Source organism: Sinohyriopsis cumingii, chromosome 12 (assembly GCF_028554795.1).
Source record: "Sinohyriopsis cumingii isolate HCF-2022 chromosome 12, ASM2855479v2, whole genome shotgun sequence".
Lineage (NCBI taxonomy): Eukaryota > Metazoa > Mollusca > Bivalvia > Unionida > Unionidae > Sinohyriopsis > Sinohyriopsis cumingii.
Window position 1 is genome coordinate 117,626,800 of NC_142972.1, and position 27,233 is coordinate 117,654,032.

At 35.6% G+C, this 27,233-nt stretch overlaps 1 protein-coding gene across 4 annotated transcripts in view; it reads right to left on the bottom strand.

The window, feature by feature from the left end:
* The window catches only part of LOC149787320 (ranBP-type and C3HC4-type zinc finger-containing protein 1-like), a 99,651-nt gene that overhangs the window by 54,126 nt on the left and 18,292 nt on the right, over window positions 1–27,233 (bottom strand). For 2 of the 4 annotated variants that reach the window (XM_089977855.1, XM_089977852.1), the window contains exons 3-8: window positions 21,785–22,595; window positions 13,929–14,022; window positions 12,880–13,078; window positions 10,296–10,349; window positions 9,145–9,275; window positions 149–358 (exon numbers count right to left, since the gene is read on the bottom strand). In XM_089977855.1, the coding sequence (XP_089833981.1) occupies window positions 149–358; window positions 9,145–9,275; window positions 10,296–10,349; window positions 12,880–13,078; window positions 13,929–14,022; window positions 21,785–22,595 (1,499 nt within the window). The remainder of the gene's footprint in view (window positions 1–148; window positions 359–9,144; window positions 9,276–10,295; window positions 10,350–12,879; window positions 13,079–13,928; window positions 14,023–21,784; window positions 22,596–27,233) is intronic. The other 2 variants (XM_089977854.1, XM_089977853.1) reach the window with 2 other exon arrangements.

Genomic DNA, 27,233 nt, shown 5'->3' on the forward strand with positions numbered 1-27,233 from the left:
AGACCATATACAATTCAGTTACTCAAGAAAGTTTTGTTTTGGCAACTATATTGTAAATGGCCTAAGATATTAGAAAACTAGTTTAACTTCCAATATTATGCCACAATGATGCTAAATTAATTTAGTTTGTAATAAATCAATATAACACCTGCTGCGGCTGAATCTCTTGCTCTTGGTAATCAGATGGATGCATGACAGGTACTCTTCCAGGTGATGGAACCAGTTCTGGTGGTGTTATTTGGCCAAGGTTGACAACAGGCTGGTTGGGATTGATTCGCTGGCCAGGGGAAGGCAGTACACTGGGTATAACTACTGGTCTTTCATTCACAATTTGTTGTCCTGCAGGCTGACCTACCACCTGTGTTGTGCATGAAATAAAATCGTAAATGGAGCCAAAAAGAAACAGAATCAGTAACAGAAAAGAAAAAAAATCAAAACAATCCAGCATGTACACATTAATAATCATGTGATGAGTTAGTTATGTGTCAAAAATGCTTTTTCACAAGACAGCTTTTTAGTGAGTCATGTACTAATGTCCCATCCTATGTGGCATAAGTAAGCATTTGAAAACAATGTAAAATAACCCTTGATAATTTGGATATGGTGACCTAGCTATGACCTATAATATTCACCTCCAGATGCACCAATATAGAAACCTTAACAACAATGTACTAGAAATAGAACCTGGACACAAGTTTTCAGCAAATACTGAAGAAATTCTGACAAGTTTGGCATGACCCGCATGTCAAGCCTGCCATGAGTTTCAATAAATAAGTACTGTCAAAATGTATCCACATACAAACTAAAATTAAACAGTGGCCAACTCTACTTGAAAAACTGAGTACATAAAAAAATGTAACACAACTATTATTTCTGGGTATTTACATGCAGAGAGATTTATGGATGGATGTATGGATGCACACACAAACAAAAATGGCCACTAAGTCAAACTTCCTTCAAGGCAGGCTTGATATATTAAGCTGCTACTTTAGCACAATGTAATCTTCAAGAAATCTGAGGCAAAATATCATCTCAAATGAGACACACTTTTCAAACCAGTGCCATCTTATTCAAAGTAAACATTTTCTGATAATCTTATTATAAGCAATGTCTTGCCAAAATAATGTTATAATGTGACTTTTGGGTGGGGAGTGAAAATAATTTCGATGATGTAATATATACATGTTACAACTGCATAGCCGATACTTTTCTGGATGGAAAATACCCCAACCATATGACGAAAATATGTCTTCCGATTAGGGTGAATCAAGATTCCAGAACCTGGATTGCCCCTGGAACACTCCACATGTACACTGCCTATGTGCTTTAGTGCCTTTCACAAACCATAGCATTGTGTGAATTTAGTATAGGGCAGGAGAAGGGAATTTATCAATAGCAAAAAGGTCAAATTATTACATCATTAAAATTAGTTTCAACCCTCTGAAAAGTACATTTTAATATCAGTAATACCATACCTGTTGCTACTGCATCGTGGAATTTGTCAGACTGTCAGAAGGCTGATCACCCCACAAAAGGTGATTAAAAAAAAGAATACTAACCCTCACTGAAGAGCAGAGATTACTTTGTAATGGAACCCACATGGAAGCAAAAATTATTAGGTCTAGTGAGAAAAAAATGCCTTCACTTTGATGGGCTAACAACAAAGGTAAATGGAGGATAAAGTAATACCAGGCCCCAGCAATTTGGAACTAGTTGTCCATAGATCTTAGACATAAAGATCACAATGATCTCATTCAAGAGTACTCTTAAAACTGACCTATTTCAACTACAAGAGTACTCTTAAAACTCACCTATTTCAACTTCAAGAGTACTCTTAAAACTCACCTATTTCAACTACAAGAGTACTCTTAAAACTCACCTATTTCAACTACAAGAGTACTCTTAAAACTCACCTATTTCAACTACAAGAGTACTCTTAAAACTAACCTATTTCAACTACAAGAGTACTCTTAAAACTCACCTATTTCAACTACAAGAGAGACTTAAAGACTCAACATTGTTTACTTCCTTAATTATTTTCAGCATCTTTTTGTTTGTAATTTCATCGTGTTTGTTTATGTAATACTGTAAAGAGCTCTCTAAGTCCACATTTTTATTATTATTATTGATACTGTAGGAGTGCTAACACAGGACTTCATCGCATCATCCAATGATATTCGAGTTAGATAGGCCTATGAGGCTTAAACCTTATGGACCTTAATTTTAATGAGAGACAAGTTCCTATCAGTAATCATTAATGCAGTCTGCCTAGATCTGGTGTAAGCTGAAATATCAGTTAAACCTATAATGGGGAGAAAAAGATACCTTCTTTCTTCCTTTAGAGTCTACCAAATAACACGAAGCCCTAACTGGACATAAAAGTCTATCTTGATCATCACCAGCACAGATACAGCTGATACTGGCAATCTCTAATGGGAGTTGAGCAAATGATGGAAGCTGGTTGATAAAGAATAGAAACTTATTCATAATTCCCGCTGAACCAGACACAGCCCTCCTCTATAACTAGGGCATGAAGCTCAATCCTTTGTCTTGTAGATGCTAAGGTTAGCAAAAACAAGGTCTTGAGGGTAAGCTTCTTGAGGGAAGCTTCACCCAAAGATTCACTGGCAATTTAATAAGAGATCAAAAGACACGAAAAAAAGATTCCATTTACACATTAGAAGGTGAGACACTGGTCTTTGCAGCTTGAAATATCTGACTAGGCCTGCTAAGTGAGAATCTGTCCAGATGGCATGGCCTTTTGAAAATTTAAGAATCTAAGAAAGGTTGCTAAACAGCCCTTAATAGTACTAAACAAACATGGTTTCTCTTAAAAAAGGAAGAGATGAAAATCAGCCATTGTGCTCACAGAAGAACAGCTAGGACTGACATATTTTCTACTATACCGGTCACAAAAGATTCTTCATTTGGCATCATACACCTTAGTCATCGATCTTCTCCTGGTACAAATGATGCACTTGGAAACTTTCATTGAAAACTTTTCTTTGTGGAGAAATCAATCAAGGAGTCAAGAATGAAGGTGGAGAATCTGCAGGCTGCTGTGAAGGAGGTAGCTGTGACAGGAGGTCCCTCCTCTGAGGTAGGGCCCTGTGATGGTCCAAGAGTGAATCAAGATTGTTGATGCATGATTGCTGGGGCTACTGAGGGACAATCAAAATAAGCTGAGCAGTGGAATGCCTGACCTTGTGCAGAACCTGTGGGATCATCCTGAAAGGTTGGATGACATAAACAAACATCCCACTAAAGGCTGAAAGCATTCACACCCAAGACCCTTTGGTCAGGGACATAAGAAATGTAAAAGAGGAGCTTGTTGTTTAGTTTAGTGACAAACAAGTCCACCAAGGTAGTTACCCATTGTCAGAATAAGCAGTCTGCTATGGACCAGTGAAGTGACCATTCCATGAGGATCTGCCATTTCCTTGACTGACTGCCACAATAATCTTTCTGCTGGTAATGTGGCAAACTCTGGAGGCAATTCCTTTTCAAGGTGCCTGGTGCAGGAAGTTCCACACACCAAATGTGTTGATGGAGACAATCAAGCCACGGTCTCAGTCGTCCAGGCTATTGACAAGAGCCCTACCATGAATCTTGCATGTCTGCAAAACGGTAGGAGTGTATTTCAAGGATGAGGGTGCATGGGGACTCTGGCCAGAAACTGTTTACAATTTGTGTACCAAATCAGATGATGATGAAGTAATGACCTAGAGAAATCGAGCATTCAGAATGTCCCTGAGCAGTTTCCATGCTGCCAAAGAAGAAACTGGAGAGGATGCAAGTGCAGTTTGTTCAAGGAATGCAGGTCTGCTGCAAAGATTCAGTAGCATCAGCAAGAGATTTTTTAGAAAATATTCCCAACGATATTTCTTAAACTTTCCTACCTGACTCCAAGAACATTTAGATCATATGTTAAAGAAACACTTCAGCTACCACACTCAAGGATATATTCATGAAATTTGGAATTCAGACAGCAAAAATCAGGTGAAAGTTGCAGCTTGATGATGGAGATCTATGAGAAAGAATTCTCACAAACTTAAAGTAGACATTTTGCTAGAAGAGGATTGAAAAACAGATTATTTATGTTCTTGCAAAGCTGGGTATGTATAATATTAAATCAGAATTTCTAGTATGACTTCAGTAAAAAATTTTAACAATTTATTTTAAATAAGGTTGTCACTATGTATTCATACCCATTAAATTTATATCGTACATGCATAATTATCATGTAAGAATAAATACAAGTACTTTTTCTGATCTATTATAAAAAAATTAACATTATCAATCAATAACTTAATTATATTTAGTTACAAAAAAAACAACAATTTATAATAAAGTTGCCCAAGTGGCTGAAGGGAGTATTTTTCATTCTTTATGCCACTTTATCATGTACCCTCATTTAGATGGATCCAAGCATTTCATAAGGGTATCATGAAAAACCAGTAAATTATTTCAGATCCACGTAAACAATCATTTATCCTAATGGAACATTGGAGTAGGCAACTCAGGGCCCCTTTTCACAGACAATGGTAGAGCAAGAAAAGCTGCCCATTAAACTACAAGAACAGACACCCTGCAGACTGCAAAAGGCAAATGATGTTCCTATCATGGACAATAAAACTAAACAATATTCAAGAAAAACAAAATATTGACATTACTGGAGTTGGGGAAGAAAACAAAAAATCTATGGCAGTTCTTGACAGAAACACTGTCCACCAAGGCCAAAATCTCTCATCACTAATAGAATTCCAGGACTATAATACTGGTAAAGTCAAAACCATCATTGTGAAGTTCATGATTCTGAAATCAAGCATATGACCTAAAAGAAAGATATACTGGTCATTAGTGTCACTGCTGCATCTGATGGGTAACTGTATCTTCATTTAGACACAAATTTTTGAACAAAATTATGTTTTTGTTTTTTTTTTTGTTTTTTCCAAAAAAAATTTGATTATAATACATTACAAGTATGACAATGTCACAAACCCAGTGTGCCCAAGCTTTTTTTAACAACAGAAGTAAGAAAAGTCAATGTCTTGTGTTGCATAGTGGCAGAACATGAACAAAATCATGCCATACTTTCTCCAAAGCAAAACTTTTTTTAAACATTTGTATAAAATAATTTGTCTATTTTCCTGTCTACATTGGTTTAATGGTTTCCAAGACAACTTATTCAATACTGAGGTCATACCATAATCTCATTAATAAACCTGGCTGCTTGCTTTTGGATTTTTTATTTTTCATCCTGTAAAACCTGGCATTTAAATGGGGACCCCAACCTATACAAACAATTTCTAACATACGTCTCACTAAACCCTTGTAAACTAATTTTTACACATCTGGTAGGTATGATGACAGGTAATGTCTTAATGATGACAGGTAATGTTTAATGATGACAGGGACAGGTAATGTCTTAATGATGACAGGTAATGTCTTAATGATGACAGGTAATGTCTTAATAGGCATAGATTACAGTTTGCTTTAGTGCCTAATTTTGTTTTAATTTAATGTGTTTTTATTTTCTAATTACTAGTAAATTTGACTCCCTAAATATTTTACTTTTTTGAGATTTTTTAAAGAAGTACCTTTCTGTGAATATGACATACTGGTTTTATGGGATTTCTTTCTTGCCATTTGCATCATGTTGCAAATTTGGGGTTGGAAATGCATGACCATTTTCATGTCCACGGTTTATCAATGTCATTCTGCAGTATCTTAGTATCTGCTGAGATTGTATTGTCAGATATGTAACATACTGTGTCAACTACAAGAAAGCAAATATCTGAATCGATTCCTGTCATGATGTCATTGGAGAAAAGCACTGCTCTAAGTACTATGCCTTGATATAGTCCAGAAGTTACATAGGACCAACAAGATTTGGAACCACACATTGTTCTTGAAACCATAGAAAAATCGCTTCAGTATTTTCCCTACAACTGCATAATGAAACAATTTACTCTTTAATAATTCATGGGGAGTAGTGTCAGAAGCATTTTCCAAGTCAGGTACAAAAATATCTACTTTGACACCCTTATCTAATGTTTATTTCAATTAACAATTAAAAAAAAGTTATGTTTCATTACTGTGTAATTTCTGGAAGGCATTTTGTTTGTCAAATATGATAGATCAAATATCTAAGTACTTCATCATGTATGAATAATATAATGAAGCACATTACAAAGAACACTGGTAAGTAAGTCCAGATGGTAATTACAGGCCACGGTACAAAGAACACTGGCAAGTAAGTCCAGATGGTAATTACAGACCATGGTACAAAGAACACTGGCAAGCGAGACTAGACAGTAATAACATGCCATGGTAAAAATAACACTGGTGAGTAAGTCTAGATTGTAATTAAAGGCCATGGTAAAAAGAACACTGGTGAGTCTAGAATGTGATTAAAGGCCATTGTAAAAAGAGCACTGGTGAATAAGACTAGATGTTAATTATAGATCATGGCAAAAACATTTAGTGAGCCTAGATGGTAATTACAGGCCACAGTAAAAAGAACACTGGCATGCTAGACTAGACAGTAATTACAGTTCATGGTAAAAAGAACACTGGTGAGTGAGTCTAGAATGTGATTAAAGGCCATTGTAAAAAGAACACTAGTGAGTCTAGACTGTAATTAAAGGCCATTGTAAAAAAACACTGGTGAGTGAGTTTATACTGTAATTAAAGGCCATTGTAAAAAGAACACTGGTTAGTAAGACTAGACTGTAATTACAGACCATAGTAAAAAACAAAAATACACTGGTGAGTGAGTCTAGACTGTAATTAAAGGCCATTGTAAAAAGAACACTGGTGAGTGAGTCTAGACTGTAATTAAAGGCCATTGTACAAAGAACACTGGTGCGTGAGTCTAGACTGTAATATAAGCCACTGTAAAAAGAACACTGGTGAGTCTAGACTGTAATTAAAGGCCACTGTAAAAAGAACACTGGTGAGTGAGTCTAGACTGTAATTAAAGGCCATTGTAAAAAGAACACTGGTGAGTGAGTCTAGACTGTAATTAAAGGCCATTGTAAAGAGAACACTGGTGAGTAAGACTAGATGGTAATAATATGGTAATTACAGGCCATCATAAAATGAACACTGGTGAGAATGGATGGTAACTACAAGCCATTGTGTGATCATCGTTTTTTAACAGCAGGCATATATTTGCCTGAGATGAATGCCTCTGAGATTCTGCATGTGCCCAAAGATTACTGAAAGAGGATACAACTGGTACGACTCTTAAGACAGAGGATACAACTGGTACAACTCTTAAGACAGAGGATAAAACTGGTACAACTCTTAAGACAGTTCCTTTAGTATTTTTGGATGTATATCATCAGGGCCACGATCTTCTGAAGGGTTTATATTACACTGCAACTTTTGAAGTCCTAAAAATATTAGTAATGTATTATTAAATTCTGCTACTTTTGGAAATGAACATGGTGAAGCAATGTAGCTGGAGGTGGTAAAAACACTGCGCAATTGCATGTTCAGTGTCTGGGCTATCTTTACATGATTTACTAATTTGGGATCTCTGTCAAGTGCTGGAATGCCCTTGGAAATCTCATTACTAGCTGTATTTCCAGAATGATGTTTTGAATCACAAGTTAGATCCAAAATAATTTTGTTGACATAGCTGCTGTGTGAAATTTTAATATTTTCTTTAATTTCCTCTCTAAACTGTTTTCATTTGTTCTTAATTTTTCAATGCCAGTATGTTTTACTTCAGCATTTTTGTTTCAATTATGAATTACTGTTCAATTCAGGGCAGTAAACAAAATGATCTCAATTTGAAGAATAGTTTTTTTTTATCAACTGTATTAGTCCTAAGAGATTTTATACTTTTCCAGTTTACTTTTCCATCTCTTTTGTTTTCAGGACCATTCTGCCAGGTTTTGTCTAAAGTGGGGAGCTCCCTCTTTGTCACAGGAACCTGTAGGGCTAACTTGTGATGAGAAAGGAAATGATAATTGCACCCCACTTTTAAACTGTCTGTATTTAAATTCAGTTTGTTAGTCTACATTTTCTACATTTAATTTTGATATACCACTGAAATGAGGAGTTGGCCAGCATGCCGTCTGTTTTGGTCCATCAGCATGTACATCACTCACCATTTAACACCATTTTCAGGTTAAAAATCACTAATTGGTATCTCTATTAACAATTTCCCAGCTCCAGTAATCTGATATACTTCCTAACTTCAAATATTAGCTGCCTTCATTACCATCATCAGACATTATTTACTTAAAGAAATTGTTATCTAAAGATGAACCACACTGGGAATTGAACATTTTGCGTTTATAAATAGCACACATTATACATGTGCATTTGTTAAACTTCTAAGATACAATGTTCAAAAACTATGATATAATGCTTGTTCCAGGACCCACTGTGCCAATCAAATTTAGTTTAACAACCATTTATGTCATGCTGAAGAGTATTTTTACCAGCTTGACTTATGCACAGAGTACATTTTCATATGTGTGACCTGAAACTAATTTGCAGAGTTCTCACGCATCACTGCTTTCCAAGTGCGCAAATCAGAACAATTGTTTTTTGCAAATCATGCAATCCCACACCCTGGGAGCATCTTTTTAAATGTCTATTTTTATTAATTTCCATGCAAGTAATGCATGATTAAATTTCTGCCTGACTAAAGGGATACCATAATACTGTTGGTACAGTATGCATTGTTTGGGCATGGATTTTTCATTTCTTTTTATGTCAAACACTGAATAAAATATCTGTCCATGTTTTCAAAAAGCAAACAAATGAATTTTGTACATCCTGACACAAACAGTAACATCCAGTAAGCTGTTACAGAATGAAGCCTTAGCTAAAGTTGGTGAGAAAACAAATTATTGGATAGGCAACATGACCTTATGATTGGCACTGCAAACACATAATCAAAAGGCTGTGGATTCGGACACTGTCCCAGCCACTGGTCACTTAAATAAGATACTGACCCTCTTCTGCTCTAGTAAATCTACTGAAGGTTAACCCCTGATGGACTGGAGACTCATCTATGTGAGTCAAGTACTCTCACTAGTTTAATACAATGGCAACCACTCTAACTCTATGAACAACTGGCAGGCTTGGAATGATTTGAATCTTTAAAATGTTTATGTATACCTGTCTGCCCACTGCCGCATGGACCGAGACGGGAGCAGGCACAGGAGAAGGGAAGGATTGTTGCCTGCCTGGAGTAGGCTTCACACTGGGTGGGAGCTGGGGTGGTATCACTCCCTGCATGGACATGTAATCTGAAAAATAATAACAAAAAAAACTTTATTCCTGAATCATAAATACCCCACCTGTGCCTAAAAACTGACCTAAATCCAAAACTTAACTGATGTATATGGACAGGCAAAGGTAACACTACAAAATAAAGCCTCAAAATATCTGAGGTGAAGCATAAAAATACTTCAGAATCTTTAGAAATGTTTCATTTCCCAAATTTAGCAAGATAAAATTACAACTACTTATACAATTAGAAATAAAAATGACCATGTTACCTTTGCTACTTACTATTTTTATCATGATCTTCTATACTTTCATATTTAAATTTGAGGCCAGTATCCAATTTTGCAGCAATTTTTAACTTTGTTGACACAGTACAGTGTAACTATCATATAAATGGAAAACAATTTACTTTTGCAAACATCTGATCTGGAAAAATCTGCACAAAGTCATTCATTTTATCAAGGTAATGTCATATATTCTCATGTGTAACTCTTACATTTTATGACTAAGATATATTTTAAAAACTCCTCAACTGTTACTGAATACATCATTGGTGCTGCATGTGGGATTTCCACACATTTTGGCCCTATGTCCCACAAATTCCTCCACCATTAATACTGGCTGCTATGTATAGCCTATTGTGTGCTGAAAAATGGCGTTAAACCCTACAACAACAACACTGACCCCTTTGCATCCATTGGGAGCATTTATGTGAACATTACTTCTAAGGGCTGTTCCATTTAAACAAATATGGTAGGTACCCAGGGAAGGCAGATTTTTAAAAATATATGCTAGGGTACTTAGATTTTGCAGAGTTCATATAAAATGATAAAATAAAAAAAATTGCACCTGTGGGTGAGTACCCCACTTTCAAAGTGCCTTCCCTGGGTCCAATGTATTTTTTAAAGGAACAGCTCTAATGCAACCAATTATGTCACTAAGAAATTATGTGCGTTCTCAAGATTTGTGGGACAGAACAGTTTCCAACTCAGTGGATCCTAGATGCAACAAGGAAGTCATAAAAATGAAAATATTATAACCTTTACCTCCTGTGCCTCCTGCAGAATGCTGAGGTGGTGGTGGCATGTGTGGCTCTGTAAGACATAAACAATCTTTATTGGAATAATGCAAATGAGAAACTTTGTCCCTTTACTCTTTTCACTCTAGAGGCCTCAAGCATAGATTCCAATCCCTAAACAGTTATAAGCATAATTATTTTCAATATAAGTCACAAAAAAGCATAATCTGAGCATAAAAAGTGTAATCTACATATTACATGCCATAATTATAGGAAACTGCATGAAAATATACATTTATTTTTGCTACTAACCTGAATCTGCAGCTGGTTAAAATTCTTGTCACAAATGGGCAAAATCCATGTGGATTAGCACCAGAATACAAATATGAAACATGCTGGCATTTATATACAATACTCACTTTAACTAGGCTACATGTCAAACTTTTGCTGAATGATTCTAAAGTCATTACCATAAATACTGCAATAAGCATGATAACATGATCAATCTGAGTGCTGTATTACATGCAAACCACTCTCATATTTTTTAAAAATTGTAAAGCACTACTTATTTCTCATCCAACATGTTTTGAAGTTTAAAAAGATCATTCTCCTCTAACACTTTTTTAATCATATAACATCCATAAGTCACATCGATAAAGCCTGTTTTGCTTAACATCTGGTGTCATTTTTTTTTAAGTATAGACTGATCCACTACTTAAATCTATTTATCAAAATATGATGAATATGTGAGACAAGTTTTCAAATTAAAGAAACCCAACTGTTTTCTTGAAAATGTGTCATATAAAGTTGCTATAAATAGAAAATAAGGAAACTATATGTAGTTCTACAATGGGAAAATGTACTCTTATGCTATTATTATAACATCTACAACTCACACTATAAAGCATTTCTCTTAACATCTGGCGGCACTAACTAATTAAAAAAAAATAATCTGTTAGGTACAGTTTATTTTTTAAGAAACCTGTTTTCATGGAATTGGGTCATATACCATTGCTATTAAAAGCAAATAAGGACAGTACTCTTACCCTATTCTTACAGAGCAGTCACCTTTCTAAGAATATTCTCAAATTTATATGATTTATATGAGTGGAATTAAAGATATGATAACAAAAATGACAAAAACAACTTTTTATTACTTTATTTATATTTCTAATGTAGCAAAAAGACCCATCATAAACAGTCTAGTAAAAAACGTAATTTGGTGAAATAAAGCATGAAGATTAGGCCAAATCCATAATGGTTGGCATGTATGCTCATAAGAGGGACATCCAAACTGGGCCTGCATTATTTCAAAAAGCTTTGCTGAAAGCACTAAAGGCCATTGGAATGAACACACTTCCAAGCCAGTTTTGACAGGCCAGAAGTGGATGTAAGACACTGGTGTTGTTAGTCTTTAAGGTCTTGAGATGCCACAGAGGAAATGAGCCCTCTTCAAGTGGACTCTGTCCCAAAAGGAGCAGCCCATACTTTAGTAAGACCTTACAAGTTTCCAAAGCAACACCCTTGTGGAGGTGAAGCAGCTTTGCTGACAGCATCATGGATAATGATGAGGCATGACTAGATGTTTTGCCAGGAGGATGCCGCAAAAAGATCTGCATGTGAGGCTTTGGTGACAAGCAGCCTAGCCACAAGTACCAATGATTCAAGCATCTTAACTGAGAGGTGAGCACAGGTCTCTAGGGAAATAGCCACTATGACACCACTGCATCCCGAGGGAGATACTTAAGGAAATAGACAGTTGAGCCATAGCCAGAGACCAAAGGTCTAAGCATAGATGGGGGAGTGACCATTCCATATGCTGCCTAGCAAACTCATGGCTCTTACCGAGCATTTGGAAATAGAAACAATGTCAGTGTGTTAATAATTTGCTAAATAACATCTGTTATAAACAGAGTGTGCAACCTAAAGACATCATGCATGAACAATTGCAAGTCAAAAGGCATCAAAGACAGCATGTTGTATTATGTGGTACAGAAAGACCAAGTCAGAGAAGGTGATAAATTTCACAAAATATCCACCAAATTAAAAAGATAATGTATACCACCTGTTTACAAATTAATAGTCTCAAAAATTTAAAATTATTGATGGATAGCTTGAATTTCACACAAAGACTTGGATTAACAAGAGGCGTATTCCATACAATGTTGTGTACAAAACAGAAACTTAAAATCTGATAACACCTAGTAGTGACAAGGGGAGATAATTGGCAAGAGTTACTGACCTTGGTCTAAACGATATAGATAGAAATGATGAATTTTCGTTGTTTAGAAGGACTGAATTTGAGACAAAGCAGGCTTATATTTCTAATGTTAATGTGATCCAGGGATATACTCAAAGAAGAAATATGTCCTCCAGAGTAGTAAGAAGCCCAGCCAATCAGATACATGAGTTCCTTATTACTATGCATCGATCTTGCTCATTATCAAATTTTCAAAAGATCTTGATGCTTAAGACCAACATTCCAAGTGTGATCAAAACTGGATATAAAATATGGCCTCCAGAGAGGTAACAACCACATGTTCATAAACATAGTCTCACAGCCAGGTTAGCTAGAAATTTAAAGTAATATTTTAATGGGTATTTACCTTCCTTCAGGACCTGTGCCATCCTATTCTGAAAGTCATCCTTGGTCAGTCCAACAGATCTGGCTGATACTAAATACAAGTACACAGAATGACCTTCAGTCGTTACTTTACACTTGGCTAGGGTTTCCTTATCATCCACCAACCGCTTACCAATAATCCATTTCTGTATCTCTATAGGAAACATGTGCTTCAGCAGCATCTACAGATGAAGATCATCAAAATATGCAGATGTAGCATGTGAAATCATGGACAATACAAAGAAACAATAAAACCAAACCAACCCACTCTTTAGATTCCCTAATCCTTCATCAAAGCTGTGGATTTTTACCATTCTTTATTCATTATTAGAGGCATTTCCACTAAGGGGTGACCAGGGATCACTGTTCAAAGTGAAACCTTCCTCAGTGGACAATTTGATATGACGGGCACCTGATCAAATAGGACAACCCTATTCATCTTTTTATTCATATATTTAAACTTTGCACAAAAGCTGTCAACAAGCGATTTTCGTTATGATTGTCACTGACCCTAAGGTGTGATGTACATGATAATACATACATAATACATCACACCTCAAGAGCAGTGATCACTGATCTTTCATCATGCCTCTCAAAAATAGTCACTACTTCGACTTCAAGTTTCAGACAAACCACATATTTAGCATCCCAATGAAATGTGACCATCCCGTGTACATCTTGCTATATGTTCCACTCAATAAAAATTTATTTTACATTTCAATCATGACTACCTTTAATTCATCATTGCTTCACGTGTCCTTGTGCCTCATTGATTTATTCTTCATCTTAAATTAATTTTGCTTATCTTGTTATTTTTCTCTGTATTCATCTAACATATTCTAGGTTTTCCATGTTCATAGGTAACTGACATATCTAAAGATGCTCATTCATTTTCCACAGGGCAACAACAACAGCAACCTCGACAACTGTAAAGAGAAACAATGGTTACACTAGCTCTTGAATGATAAAACCTCAATAACAGATGTCGAAAATATCTGTTAAAGCATTTAAACATTTAAATTAACAACTTACCTTGTTTTTCAGGTCTCTGATTGTATCAGTGGCCTTGACCTTGAGGCTGATACTGCCACCTGAAGTCTCCTTATCCTCAATAAATACTTTGATACTGAATTCAGAAATAAAAGCATTAATAATAATGATCAATGATTAGGCAATATATCCTACCAAGTAATAATTTAAATGTAAATCACTGCATTCCCACCAAACATATTATCACATATTAGATACTAGCCTTACAATATAAAAGCAATCTCTCATCAAGATAATGCAATCATTCTTTTGATGGGGTGAGGGAGGTCTAGCTGATGTCATCCACTCTAATGTCATATGCATCAATTTACTGTGAGACTTCTGTGCAAGCCCAAAAGAAGAGATTTTTTTTTAAAAATGCTAAAAAATTTGTGAAGATTATTAAACACCTTAATAAACTCTAGTTACCATAGAAAGATAAACACTGCTATTCTAGGGTTTAACACCATTTTTCAGCACAAGATAGGCTATACATGGCGGCCAGTATAACTGGTGGAGGAAGAGACCTGGAAAACACAGGGAAGAACCACCGACCCACGAGAAGTTACTGGCAGGCTTTCCCACATACCCACGCAAGCCGAGCCTTGGACTCAAACCCACAAGATAAACACTGATAAAAGTGTTAATGACATAAATCCAATCATGTTAAAGGTTGTTTTCCAGAACTTATTCCTATTCTGTGACTTTTTTAAAACCAACTGTAAGCATCAACAAACTGAAACCAGTCTGCTCTCCCTCTTAAAAGCATTTATTTGTACTGATGAATGAGAATTAAGTGCTGAATGAACTCGATGAAAACAAATTTCTAGTAGACATTCTTTACTCTGACTGAAGACTCTGCAATATTTAGAATGAACATCTTTTTTTCTAATTAACACCGGTCATCCCTGAATCAATGCTCACCCAAATGGGCAAGTGACTGGAAAATTCACTTGATTACTGGAAATTTTCACTTGCCATTTCAAGCTGGGCATGTGAATTTTCACACAAAAAACAAAGAGAGTGAAAATATTGGGTTTTTTAAAAAAATAAAGTAAATTTCCTTAAAAGGAGTAGAGATGGCCAAGATCAAACTGGTACTACCTTATTTCCACACATTTCAATAGAATTCACAGTTTTTATCTCTGGAATACTACATATTGTAGAGAGTTCACTTTCTTGATAAACCAACACTGCCCCTAGGTCAGGCCTCCCTTATCAGTCCTTACCATCTGAGGTCCTGTGCACTGTTCATAAATTGTAAACTTTTGAGATTCCCACCCATTAACCATATATACAATCTCTAAGGATGAAATGGCTTAGTTATTGATGCAGCCAGCATTATCTGTAGCCAGCTGTTTTTGCAGCCAGCATGGCCCCCTGGTTTTCTCCCTACTCCACAATGACTGGCCCGTGGCCAATGAGTCACAGCATCAGTTTTAAAATATAAATACACATAGATAATATTACTTAGCATGACAAGGGGAATTAGTCCATATTGGTTCCCCAAGTCCTAACTGTAATATAATAATAATAATAATAATAATAATAATAATAATAATAATAATAATAATAATAATGACCTTATTTAAAGAATCTACCTTGGGGCCCTCATACAAAGGAATTTATTTATTTTAGCTCCATCTCTGAAGCCACTGGATATATTGGGTCTGGAAAAAGGAAACAGAGTGGGCATTTCTAATCTCAACTGGAATACTATTCCAGAGCAAAGTTCCAGAGCATTGGAAACTTTTTTAAAAATAATTCCTTATTTGGTTTGGGAATTTTATACTGTTTGGTAGACATGGATTGCAGGTGGGGAGTATTACCAGGTAGCCTATACTGGAATAGTGATTGTAAATATTCAGGAGCACTATTATGGGATATCCTGTACATTAATTTGGCTTTTCTCAAACAGATTCTGTCTTTAATAGGTAATATTTTTCTACCAGCTAAAGTTTCCTTGCTTTCTTTCTGGATTGATATTAGCCCAAATGCTCTTTTCTGAATATGTGCCAGCTTTGCTATGTTTTTATTATTTGAATTACCCCATACTGTATTACAGTAGTCTAAATAGGGTTGTACGTAACTGTTATAAAATAGTTTTCTGTGCCTTTCAGGAAGAAAATGACTTATCCTACTGAGAAGACATAAACTTGAATTGACCTTTTTACTGAGACATAGTTCATCACTATCAAGATTTGTCCTTTTCTACCGTGTTTAAATAAGTAATATTTTAGTTTTATCACTATTTATCACCTTGCCATTGGATGTGTGCCAGTTTTCCAGTTGGTTTACGCATTCTGTAAAGAAATTTTGAGTTCATGCTTTGTGTTTTGGATGTCTGACAATGTTGTATCATCCGCAGAGGTCTGTCGATGATATTGAGTCTCTTAGTAAAAGTGGTAGGTCATTAATAAATAAAATAAACAGTAATGAACCCAGAATTGAGCCATGTGGTACTCCACTGCAAACAAAGTCTCATCCAAATTTATGTGTATATGTACAACAGAATGTGTTCCTATGTACAATAAGGTATAAAAATGCAAGCAATGACCTTTGACTTGACCCCAATGTCAATACATATTTGTTCATGGTAAGATGGACATCATTTTCATGGAAACTATTACAGTACATACTGCAAAAAGTGTTTTGGTGAAAACCCCATGTCACTATCTAAAACAAATATGGAATGGTGATAACAAATTATCTATCTTAGATGGTCACTATGCTGCCATGGTAGTAGCAAGAGCAAGGTACATTCATTATTGCAAGGTACATTATTCATCACTGCAAGGTACATTCATACAATAGTGTTTACGTGAAAACTCTGTCAATATGACCAACCACTCTGGAGAAGAAGCCATATCAACATTTTCAAAATGTCATTCAAGGTAGCATTTTCAGATTAGCAACATTTTAACATACCAAAAACTATTTATTATACATTGCATGAATGAAGACTGATATACATTATTAATAATTAATTAATGTGGCAGCCATATACTCATGAAAAATAAAAAAACAATCAAAGGAAACATAACAAGTTATGACAAAGAAGACACTGATATACCCAATTATTAAGTATCGTGGAAAGATGTATATCTGGATATTTGTTTAAATTTAACTAATTTTAATTATCAAATATCTGACTGTCATTATTATTAAGTTTTATCTTTCCACCAAGGAAATACCTAATCCATGCTAGATGCATCAGCCTGAGAGATACAGTATGTCCTCATCTACTTAAGGCCGTTTGGCTACTGAAGGCCAACAGAGTATGGTGGATGGAGGGCATTCAATAGTGACAGATAAGTACTACATAATTAAAATTGGTTCTACTCACTATATTTTAAAATCAGTAACACCTTACAACCCACTGTTATTAAGCTTTGTCAGTAAAGATGGTGTATGATGGACTAGAATGGAGTCATATGAGGACAAATTACTTGCCTTGTAGCATAGTCACTCAACCGCTGTTATGCAACAGTAATCTGGGTCGTTGATTGTGCAGTAACAAAAGGACACAAGAGAAAATATATCCTGAATCTGGTTTGCAAATGGTAAAAGGGAAAAAGATAAGGTTGTGTGCAATTGCCAAATTGCAGCTAGAAAATATCGCCTAAAGATGAGTGATTTAAGTACGGCCATGAAGTAAAGATAACTCAGACTTTGTAGGGTTTTATTCTCATGAATGATAAATAACTCTCTGTGAGAGATGCAAAAGCTCTCTTGATGGTGAGAGAAATACATTTAGATAGTGAATGTTGAAATATCAGTGGAGCCCCTAGAGTGGAAAAAAAGCCTTTTCCTACAGTTCCTTCTCCCCTGAGCAGTTGCTAAGCCAAATCTAAGTGTTCTTACTGGACGAGAAATCTGTATTGATCATGGACATTACAGATGTGACAGAGTAGAGATATCTAATGGGGATAGAAATACTGATGGAAGTTTGATTTTTTTTGCAAGGAAACCAGGCTGACATAACAATAAAACCAAATCGTACTTCTCATTTGATAAAGAATGTAGTTTGCTTCTTCTGGTTTTAAATGCAAGACTTTCAAAAGAACCTCACTCAGAAATTAACAAGATGTTTTTGTCATTGGCCACAGAACAAATGAAAGGTTCCATCCTAGTGTCAACAAGCGAGACATTGGTAGATGTAGCTCAAAGCACTTTAAATAAAAAATCTGCTTAGTAACGATCTAAACCAATGAACTGACCTTTGGACAAGTTAAGTGTGTTGGAAAGGGCAGCCCAATAACATTTGATTGCTGAGGATCTCTCTTCAAAGAGAAAGAGAAGAAAATCAGATATTGCAGCAAGAGAAGGTTGGTTAGGATTAACGCATTTCCTAGTGCACCAATCACAGAAGATTTTCCACTTTGCATCATAGTCCTTAGATGCAGTCAGTAACTTTGCTTGAAATTTTTTCTCTGTGGATAGATTGGATGAGATGAGCCAAGCCAAGGTGGATAATCTTTGTTGTAAAGCAGAGTACCTCTGTGTTGTGAGAGAAGAGGTAAGGCTGAGTTAATACCCTTGGTTTGTCAATCAATAGGCTGAGATCATTAAACTACAATCTTTGAGGCCACACAGGCACAATCAGGATGATCAATGCTGTGGATGTCATGATTTTGTGTAGTAATTTTGGAATCAACCTGAAAGGTGGGAATACATAAGCAAACAATTTGATCCCAGTTCAAGCTGACCATATCCATTACCCAGGCTACTTAGTCTGGGACTAGCGAGACAGAAAATGGGAGCTTGTTGTTGAGGTTTGTTGCAAACAAGTCCACCAAATTTCTCCCATCAGAGACACTGCAACTGCTTTATGCAGAGACAAATCTGTTAGGACTACCTTTCCTGTTCTGGACATACCATCTGCAGGACTGTTTTTCTTTCTGGGAATATGGTGAACACTCAAGTATAATCCCTTCAGACTTGGCCCTGCCTTGAAGGTTCCAGTCTTCCATGCTGAGAGATGGAGCACATCAACAGCCTGTCAAATGACCAAATCTCCTCCTAATCGACCACTTGTGATGCTTGGTAAATAGGGTCTGGAGATCCTGGGAGGTAGAGTGTACCCTATCCTCCAGAACTTCAGTAAATTCCTGGGAACCAATGATAACTTACAAAGCATCATGATCTTCTAGCTCCAAACCTCAGTGGGATACTGGGAAAATGAATCCATGATGATCCCACTGGGGAAAGGTCAGGAGGTAGGAATAAAGATATTCTGTGATTCATGCAGGGTAATCAAGAGAACTGTCCTTAATGGGTGTCATGTCAGATAAGCGACAATTCTTATCTCTTCATGGTCTCTAAGCTGAAAGTGGACTAACACTCTCCTTCCTTGATGACCTTTCCTGCAGAACTTGTTAGGATTGTTGGATATCACTTGTACATGCTTGGGGCTACAGAACATCCCTGGTGGTATAGGTTGTTCTCTCCCTTTATGGACTACTCTGGTGGCCTAGGTTAGAGCAACCGCCTTGGATGTAAGAGGTCGCGGGTTAGAATCCCAGCCGAGTCATGCCAAAGATTTATAAAAATGGTACTAACAGCTGCCTCACTAGTAGCTCAGCATTATGAGGTTAGTGTTAGGGCTGGTTGGTCTGGTGTCAGGATAATGTGACTGGGTAGGACATCATGCTATATGTCTGTTGCTTGATGCCCCAATGCTAGACACCACTATAAACTGCCACACTGCAGACACACAGCGATATGACTGAATTTTTTTTTAAAGCTATGTTAAAAATCCAAAAACAACAACAACACAACATCTCCCTTGAAGGGGGAAGTTCCACACACCAAAAGGGTTAAAAGTGAACATGGGCAAGTAAAGGACATCAATATGATTTTCCTATACTATGATTAAATAAATAGGTAAATTAGTGAATGGGGGATACTTATCCCTGATGCTACACCTACATTAGGCATGTTCTGATGTCTGGTACCCAGTTGTTTGGTGACTCATTGTCTGTATCCAGTGAATGGTAGTTGGTGTTTGAAGCACATTTACAAAATACGTTATTATCACCTGCACCATTTTCAATCTGAACCAATTACATACTGCAAGATGTGTTTTAACAAAAAACTCGTGTCAATGCCAGAAAAGAGAAGTGATAACAAGATGTTCAAGCGAGCCACTAAGGTGTCATATTAGAGATCAGATATGAACCACTTACATTCAGAACCAATTAAAAACTGCAATAGTGTTCAAGTAAAACCCATATGAGAAGTAACTGTATACAAACTTTAGGAATGGCTGTTAATGCAAATGCTGAATCAGCATCATTTTCACTTTGCAAGAAAGAGGACTTCATTTTCTTTTAATATCAAAATGGCTATTCATAATTGAAAGCAGCTGTAACTCAATTTTTCACAATTTGTGAGGTCGTGTTTGCATCGTTTTCATTCGGGGCCAACTACATACAGTTAGAAGTATTTTATGTGAGATTAAGAGAACTAGCAATAAGACTTTCAAGTTTACAGTCATGGTTTCCATGCTAGATGTCAGATTGGTACCATTTTCATTTGAGACCAACTTGACATAACAAATCTTTCAGTGAAAATATATGCTGATATGACCATCCATTCAGGAGGAGGAGAAATAACATGATTTTCAAGATATCCACCATGGTAGACATAATGGCTGTCAGATCAGCACCCTTTTTTTATAGACTAATTACACATTATACAGTCTTTTAGTGCAAACCCAATCTTGATAGAGCCATTCATTTAACAGATCTAGCAATAACAAGATTGCCACGTTTTTTGACATGGTAGCCAAGTTGGACATCAGATCAATACCATCAGATACCAAATGGACATCTTATAAAGTCTTTTAGTGAAAAGCAAATACTGATATCTGTTCAGTAATAGTATGATTTTCAAGACTGCTACTGTATTACCAAAATGTATAGATCAAAATCATTTTCATTTAGGAACCAACAGACATAGTACTTTAGTCAAAAACTTATACTAATAAGACCATGTGTTGAAAAGGAGTAGCAATAACAAGATTTCAAGATGGCTACCATGGTGGTGATATTGGACATTAAATCAGCATCATTTTCATTCATAACAAACTAAATTATTCTAAGATGTCTTGCACTGAAATCACTATGTTAATATGACAGTCTGTTCTATAATAACAAGATTTTCAAGACAACTGTGATTGGTCATATCAGATTTCAGCTTGTACCATTTCATTCAGGATCATTCTTTCACTTCCCCTCTCATCATTTTACAAGCACATTGGAACAGTACAACAGAAAAAGAGAGGCCAACAATGCTGACATTTGCAAATTAAGAAAAATTCCGAAAATATATACATATCATTAAATGTACTTGATATTGATAAAACTAGACTCATAAAACTAATGTAAATAACATGTCTATGTGCATTCTTTTGATAAAATCGGACAGCAGTCATAAAACAGTACTGATTACATACATCGTAAATATTTATGCATACAAAAATATATAAATATCTTGCAAGTGTTGCATGTGATCATTAATCAGCGATCAATACAAACAAACTTCTCATAAATACATGCACGATTTCAAAGTCAAACTGATACTGAAACATTGCAATAATTGAAACTGTCTCAAGAGAAATATAATCAGGGTAATTGATGTTTGTCTTATACAACATGATTTCAGTAAGGCTTTTTTTTTTGCAACCTTAATGGTTCAGCTGAAAATCACACAAACTACAGAAATCTGGAAATTAAAATTAGTAGCACATAATTGCAAAATTAAGACAAATTAAATGCACTGAATTCTTAAAAATGATGTATCTGTGATAATTCAACACCCCTGAAATTTCCCCATACATGGTAATTAAACATTACCTAAATTCCTTATCTTTGGCCTGAGGTTCTTCAGATTCCACAGTAATGGTAACTTTGGCTGTTTTAGCAGCTAAATTTGCTGCATACAGCTGAGCTTTCATCTGATCACCTTCACTGATTGCTGCCTGAAGTAACGCTGCTACTTGTTTCAAATTGTCTCCCTTTTTGGACATGTTTTCCATACTCTTCCCTCTAGGAGTAATCATTGGCTTCGAAGTCTCTTTATTTTCAACTATTGTAATTTCTTGTAACAAGTCTTCGTTTTTTAGTGACTCTAGTATAGCCTCAAGTCTCTGAGGTATATCCTCATGAATTGGGGACTCCTCCTTTTCACTGTCAGATGTTTTATACAAAGCCCAGTTATCATTTGCTGTCAAATGTAAAACTTCTAATGACTTGCTCCTTTGCAGAAAATCATGTGCAATTCCTGGAGTATAAGACCCTGGCTGGAATGGTTGTGGAGATGTCTCACATGATGATTTTCTGTCTTGAACCAAATTCACCCCTGACAAGTTATTTGACTGGTTAATATTACTATCAGGGTGGTCAATGTAACTAGGATCTAATGAGGGAATAGAAATGACTGAGAGAGAATTGGGTCTCCTTTTAAGATTGATGTTTCTTTCCTTGGAATCTTTTCCTTCGTTACTAACAGAATGTGACCTTGTTCTAGTTTTGGGTTTACGTTTAAAAAATTGTGGAACCCAGCTCTTGATTCGGGAATTTTTTGATAGCTTCACATCTGTCACATTGACTTTTCTCTCTGAAGAAGGAAAAGGATCTTGGTCAGATACTGCCACAAGGACAAAAGCTGAAACAGAAAAATTACATACTCAGCCAAAAAATATAACTCTTAAAATACAAAGTGTTACCTGCAACCGATGTCACTCCTGCCCAAAACAACCCACCAGTTCAGCTCTGAATAACTTCAGCTATATTTCATGGTGGAACATAACCTTTTAAACTCCAGAAAATCAGAAGCATTTAACAGTAGCATGTTATACCTGGTAACACACTATTTCTATCCAATACAGAATGAATATATATATATACACACACACACACACACAGATATATATATATATATATATATATATATATATATATATATATATATATATATATATATATATATATATATATACACACACACACACATATATATACAGATGACAACTGTACATCACACACATTATTTTTAGTATGTGTCTGTGTGTGTGATTTGGATTTTTAACGTAGCTTTAACAATTTTTCAGTCACATCACTACGATGTCTGCAGTGTGGCAGTTTATAGTGATGTCTAGCACTGAGGTATCATGCTGCAGACATGTAACATGATATCCCACCCAGTCACATTATCCTGACACCAGGCCGACCAGTCCCAACACTATCCTCTTAATGTTGAGCACCAAGCAAGGCAGCTATTAGTACCATTTTTGTAAGTCTTTAGTATGACTTGGCCAGGAATCAAACCCATGACCTCCTGCATCCGAGGCAGATGCTCTAACCACTAGACTACCGGAGTGGTTCATTATTTTTAGTAAGAAAGGTATGTATGTATGTTCTTATATGTATGTGTGCCTCTATGTGTGTGAGAAAGAGTCGATGTAACTGTGAGATATACGAAGTGCCAGCAAGTTTAATCTACAAGGAAAACCTTTTAAATATGAGGTCCATATTTCACTTAATATTATGAGTTATCTCCACCTTATTATGGTGATTCTACAAATATGATATTCATTTATCACACTGAGTATAAATTAAACATGGATATATTCTGTACAAATAAGTTTATAAAAACATATGAAAGTTTTAAAAAAAGATTGTGTGCTAGATTTAAGGAACATGAATATGGGGTAGGGAAATAGGTACTGTACCTGTATTCCTCAAAGACTGCTGATAAACATCTTTAACTATTGATTTCATTCTTTGTCCTAATCAAAACTGAAGCTATTAACATGTTTTGTAGCATAGACTTTATTCATTTTCATTAAATTATGTGGGACTGCATGTTTTCTGAAAATTGATAAAAATACACATTTGAACTTGCACACTCATTTTTTGTTGGAGAAACCATACCAAGTAGCATATAAGAAACAGTTCAGACTCTTACCAACCTTGAATGCAACTCCGTTGAAATATAGCTTGGTTTAGTTGCAAAAGCTGGTACTTTATTATTTATGTCCTACAAAGTTGAGTATTACTGTGGTACTAAGCAAGAAACAAATCGTGAATAAATGACAGCAATTTACTTGCTAATCTAAGTTGCCATGCTTGTTTATTTACCATTTATCTTCAATCCTGAAGTCAGGAAATATTGTAAAAGATGCAAATTTTATAAAAACAATGTCCAATAAGAACATGCAGTATGTACAGCAATATGAAATGAGATTCTCATATTCTCGTGACAAATGATGTAATCACTGTACAGCGGCCAAAACGGGGTGTGAAATAATCACCATATCAGCAGTAACATACCATATCATCATGCATTGCAAAACACTTAAAATTAAACATTTTAAAAAGATTTTTAATGTTTTCAATCAATATACATGCATACAATTATATATTCAGTTATTCTCAGAAAAGGTAGACACCTGAAAACACGTTGCCTCCTCAATACTTGAATTTTATGCATAGTGAAAACACCATATTTATCATAATTTACAATCAACAGCTGTTTGTAATTGACAAGGTACTGCAGATCTAAAATTTCTACTCCTTCAGATATCTGTTCTCATACACATTGCTATTGTTTTGTCGAAAGGCACATGATGTTCTATAACTGATTTTGTGTTGGTGAGTGTGTCTGTGGTTTTGTAAAAAAAAATACTTTGCAAAATTTCATCTTCATTTCAGTGTATGGTTGACCGTGTTACTTGCACGTCTAAGGAACTGACCATGTACTTTCACGGGGCCCCGAGTGGCCGAGTGGTCTAAAGCGCTCTTCGTTGCGGATCACTGCCATCTCACCTCTGTCTGCGTGGGTTTGAGTCTCGGATTCGGCTAATGTGGATATGTGAGAAAGCTTGCCAGTAGCTTCTCGTGGGTCGGTGGTTCTTTCCTGGGTTTTCCCAGGTTTTTCCTCCACCATTAATACTGGCCGCCATGTATAGCCTATCGTGTGCTGAAAAATGGCGTTAAACCCTACAACAACAACAACATGTACTTTCACGAGGCAGCAGTGATGTTTTCTGAAATCACTCTTAAATTTTCACTCTTTTAGTCCCCTCTTTATTCAATATAAAAATTAATTACCTATTAGGTATTCATTTCAGGTGTTCTCATAATGTAGTAATTAATATGGATTACTGGTATAATTTAATCTACATATTTTGGGATATCATGAAATATATCCATATATAGGGTCACTGCGACAACCGGAAGGATTTGAAGGTTTCAATTCAATGACCCTAATTTTCATCATTTATTTTTTTGCATTTATTTTTTCTGTATTATGTGAACAAGGACAGTCATATGACTATGCTTGTACAGTGCACACATAATCATGACAATGCTTGTACAGTGTACACATAATCATGTCAATGCTTGTACAGTGTACACATAATCATGTCAATGCTTGTACAGTGTACACATAATCATGTCAATGCTTGTACAGTGTACACATAATCATATCAATGCTTGTACAGTATACACAATCATGTAAATACTTGTTCAGTGTACATAATCATGTCAATGCTTGTACAGTGCACACATAATCATGACAATGCTTGTACAGTATACACATAATCATGTAAATACTTGTTCAGTGTACATAATCATGTCAATGCTTGTTCAGTGTACACAATCATGTCAGTGCTTGTTCAGTGTACACATAATCATGTCAATGCTTGTACAGTGTACACATAATCATGTCAATGCTTGTACAGTGTACACATAATCATGTCAATGCTTGTACAGTGTACACATAATCATGTCAATGACCTTATTCAACCAAGCAGGACTGATTTGGCTTTTGGGATCAGATGTAGAAGACTAATATTGGGAAAGGGGTCAAAGGTAAAGTAGATCTTTGATATGTTTTCTATTATTTTCTTATTTATTTCCAGAAAGAATTTGTTACCAGCTATCATCAAATACTTCCATTTAATAATACTAGCATCATAAACTACCAGCAGATGGTTTAAGTGTCTATTTAGAATGGAAATAGTCAATACTATGAGATTATGGAACTAGCAGGAATGTGAGAAACAACTTTACTAGGAACTAGGGGGTAACGCTAGTGACACTTGCAATCAATATTTTTTCAAAATGGCAAATTCATTACCTTGGGTAGTTTCTCCACTTCCACATGTAAAAAGCCAGTATTATTACATCCAAATGTATTCATGGTTGAAAGCACAACTATTAGCATATATGACACTGGGCCTTTTGTACAACATATTCAACAGAAATAAACAACATATTTTTTCTAAATACAGTAAAACTACATGAATTAACATAAACGCTGACCTATGACTACTTTGTAAATACTATGGAGATCATTTTACAAAAGTAATGCTTCAACAGGGGTCATACTAACAGTGGGCAACTAAGTGGCCTAAAAAATGTAAACTTCACCTTCTTCTGTTAGGAAAGTGAAAACAACTTTGCCCTCTGATTTTTTAGAACAACACTGAATGACCATCCTTTTTTATATGCTCTCTCTCCTTGGCCGGGTTTGTTCCAGTGTTATAGCACAAGGCGAAATGTAGGTTTCAAGCCATCAAATAGTTTGTGTTGATATCAACTGCACCAACAAACTCTTGCAGATTCAAAGGCAATTTGTGTTTTGATAGCTGATTGACCAATAACCCTTTCCCAAGTAAGTTAGCAACTATTACTGCTTGATTTCCGCAAGTTATATTTTGATGATAAAAACAAACTTGTGTTTCGAAACTAAAGCTTACGTAAATAGCATTTTATGTTTTAAGAACAGAATCAGTGAACATGTAATGGGGAAATAATGGCAGACATTGCTTTGTTTGCGAAGTATCAGATTATCTCTCTTTGAAAACCATTAAGCAAATATATTCAGGAAAATACACAATTCATAGAAAACTGAGTACTGAAGATTTAGCTTTAAAATGCAATTATGTAGGTCAAAAACATATTGGACAATGCTATGTTGTGGAATTCTTTAGATGCTGTAAGGTCAAGGTTGTATTTTGAGTTCGCTCATTTTTGTGAAAATATGAAGAAAAAGAAAAAAAAGCAAAGCAAATACTAATTAAGCAATGCCTAACATTACATCAAGTACATAGACAAATAATAAAACCTTTTATTTGCAATAATGAAACCTTTTATTTGCAATCCTGTCAATTTACTGATGTAATGAAGCTATAAAGTGAGTACATGTAGTTACCTTAAGGTAACCCCTTTCCAAAAATAGATGCACTTGCATGCTGGTTGTGTAGATTCAGTTGGAAAAAAAGGTTTTACTTTATTC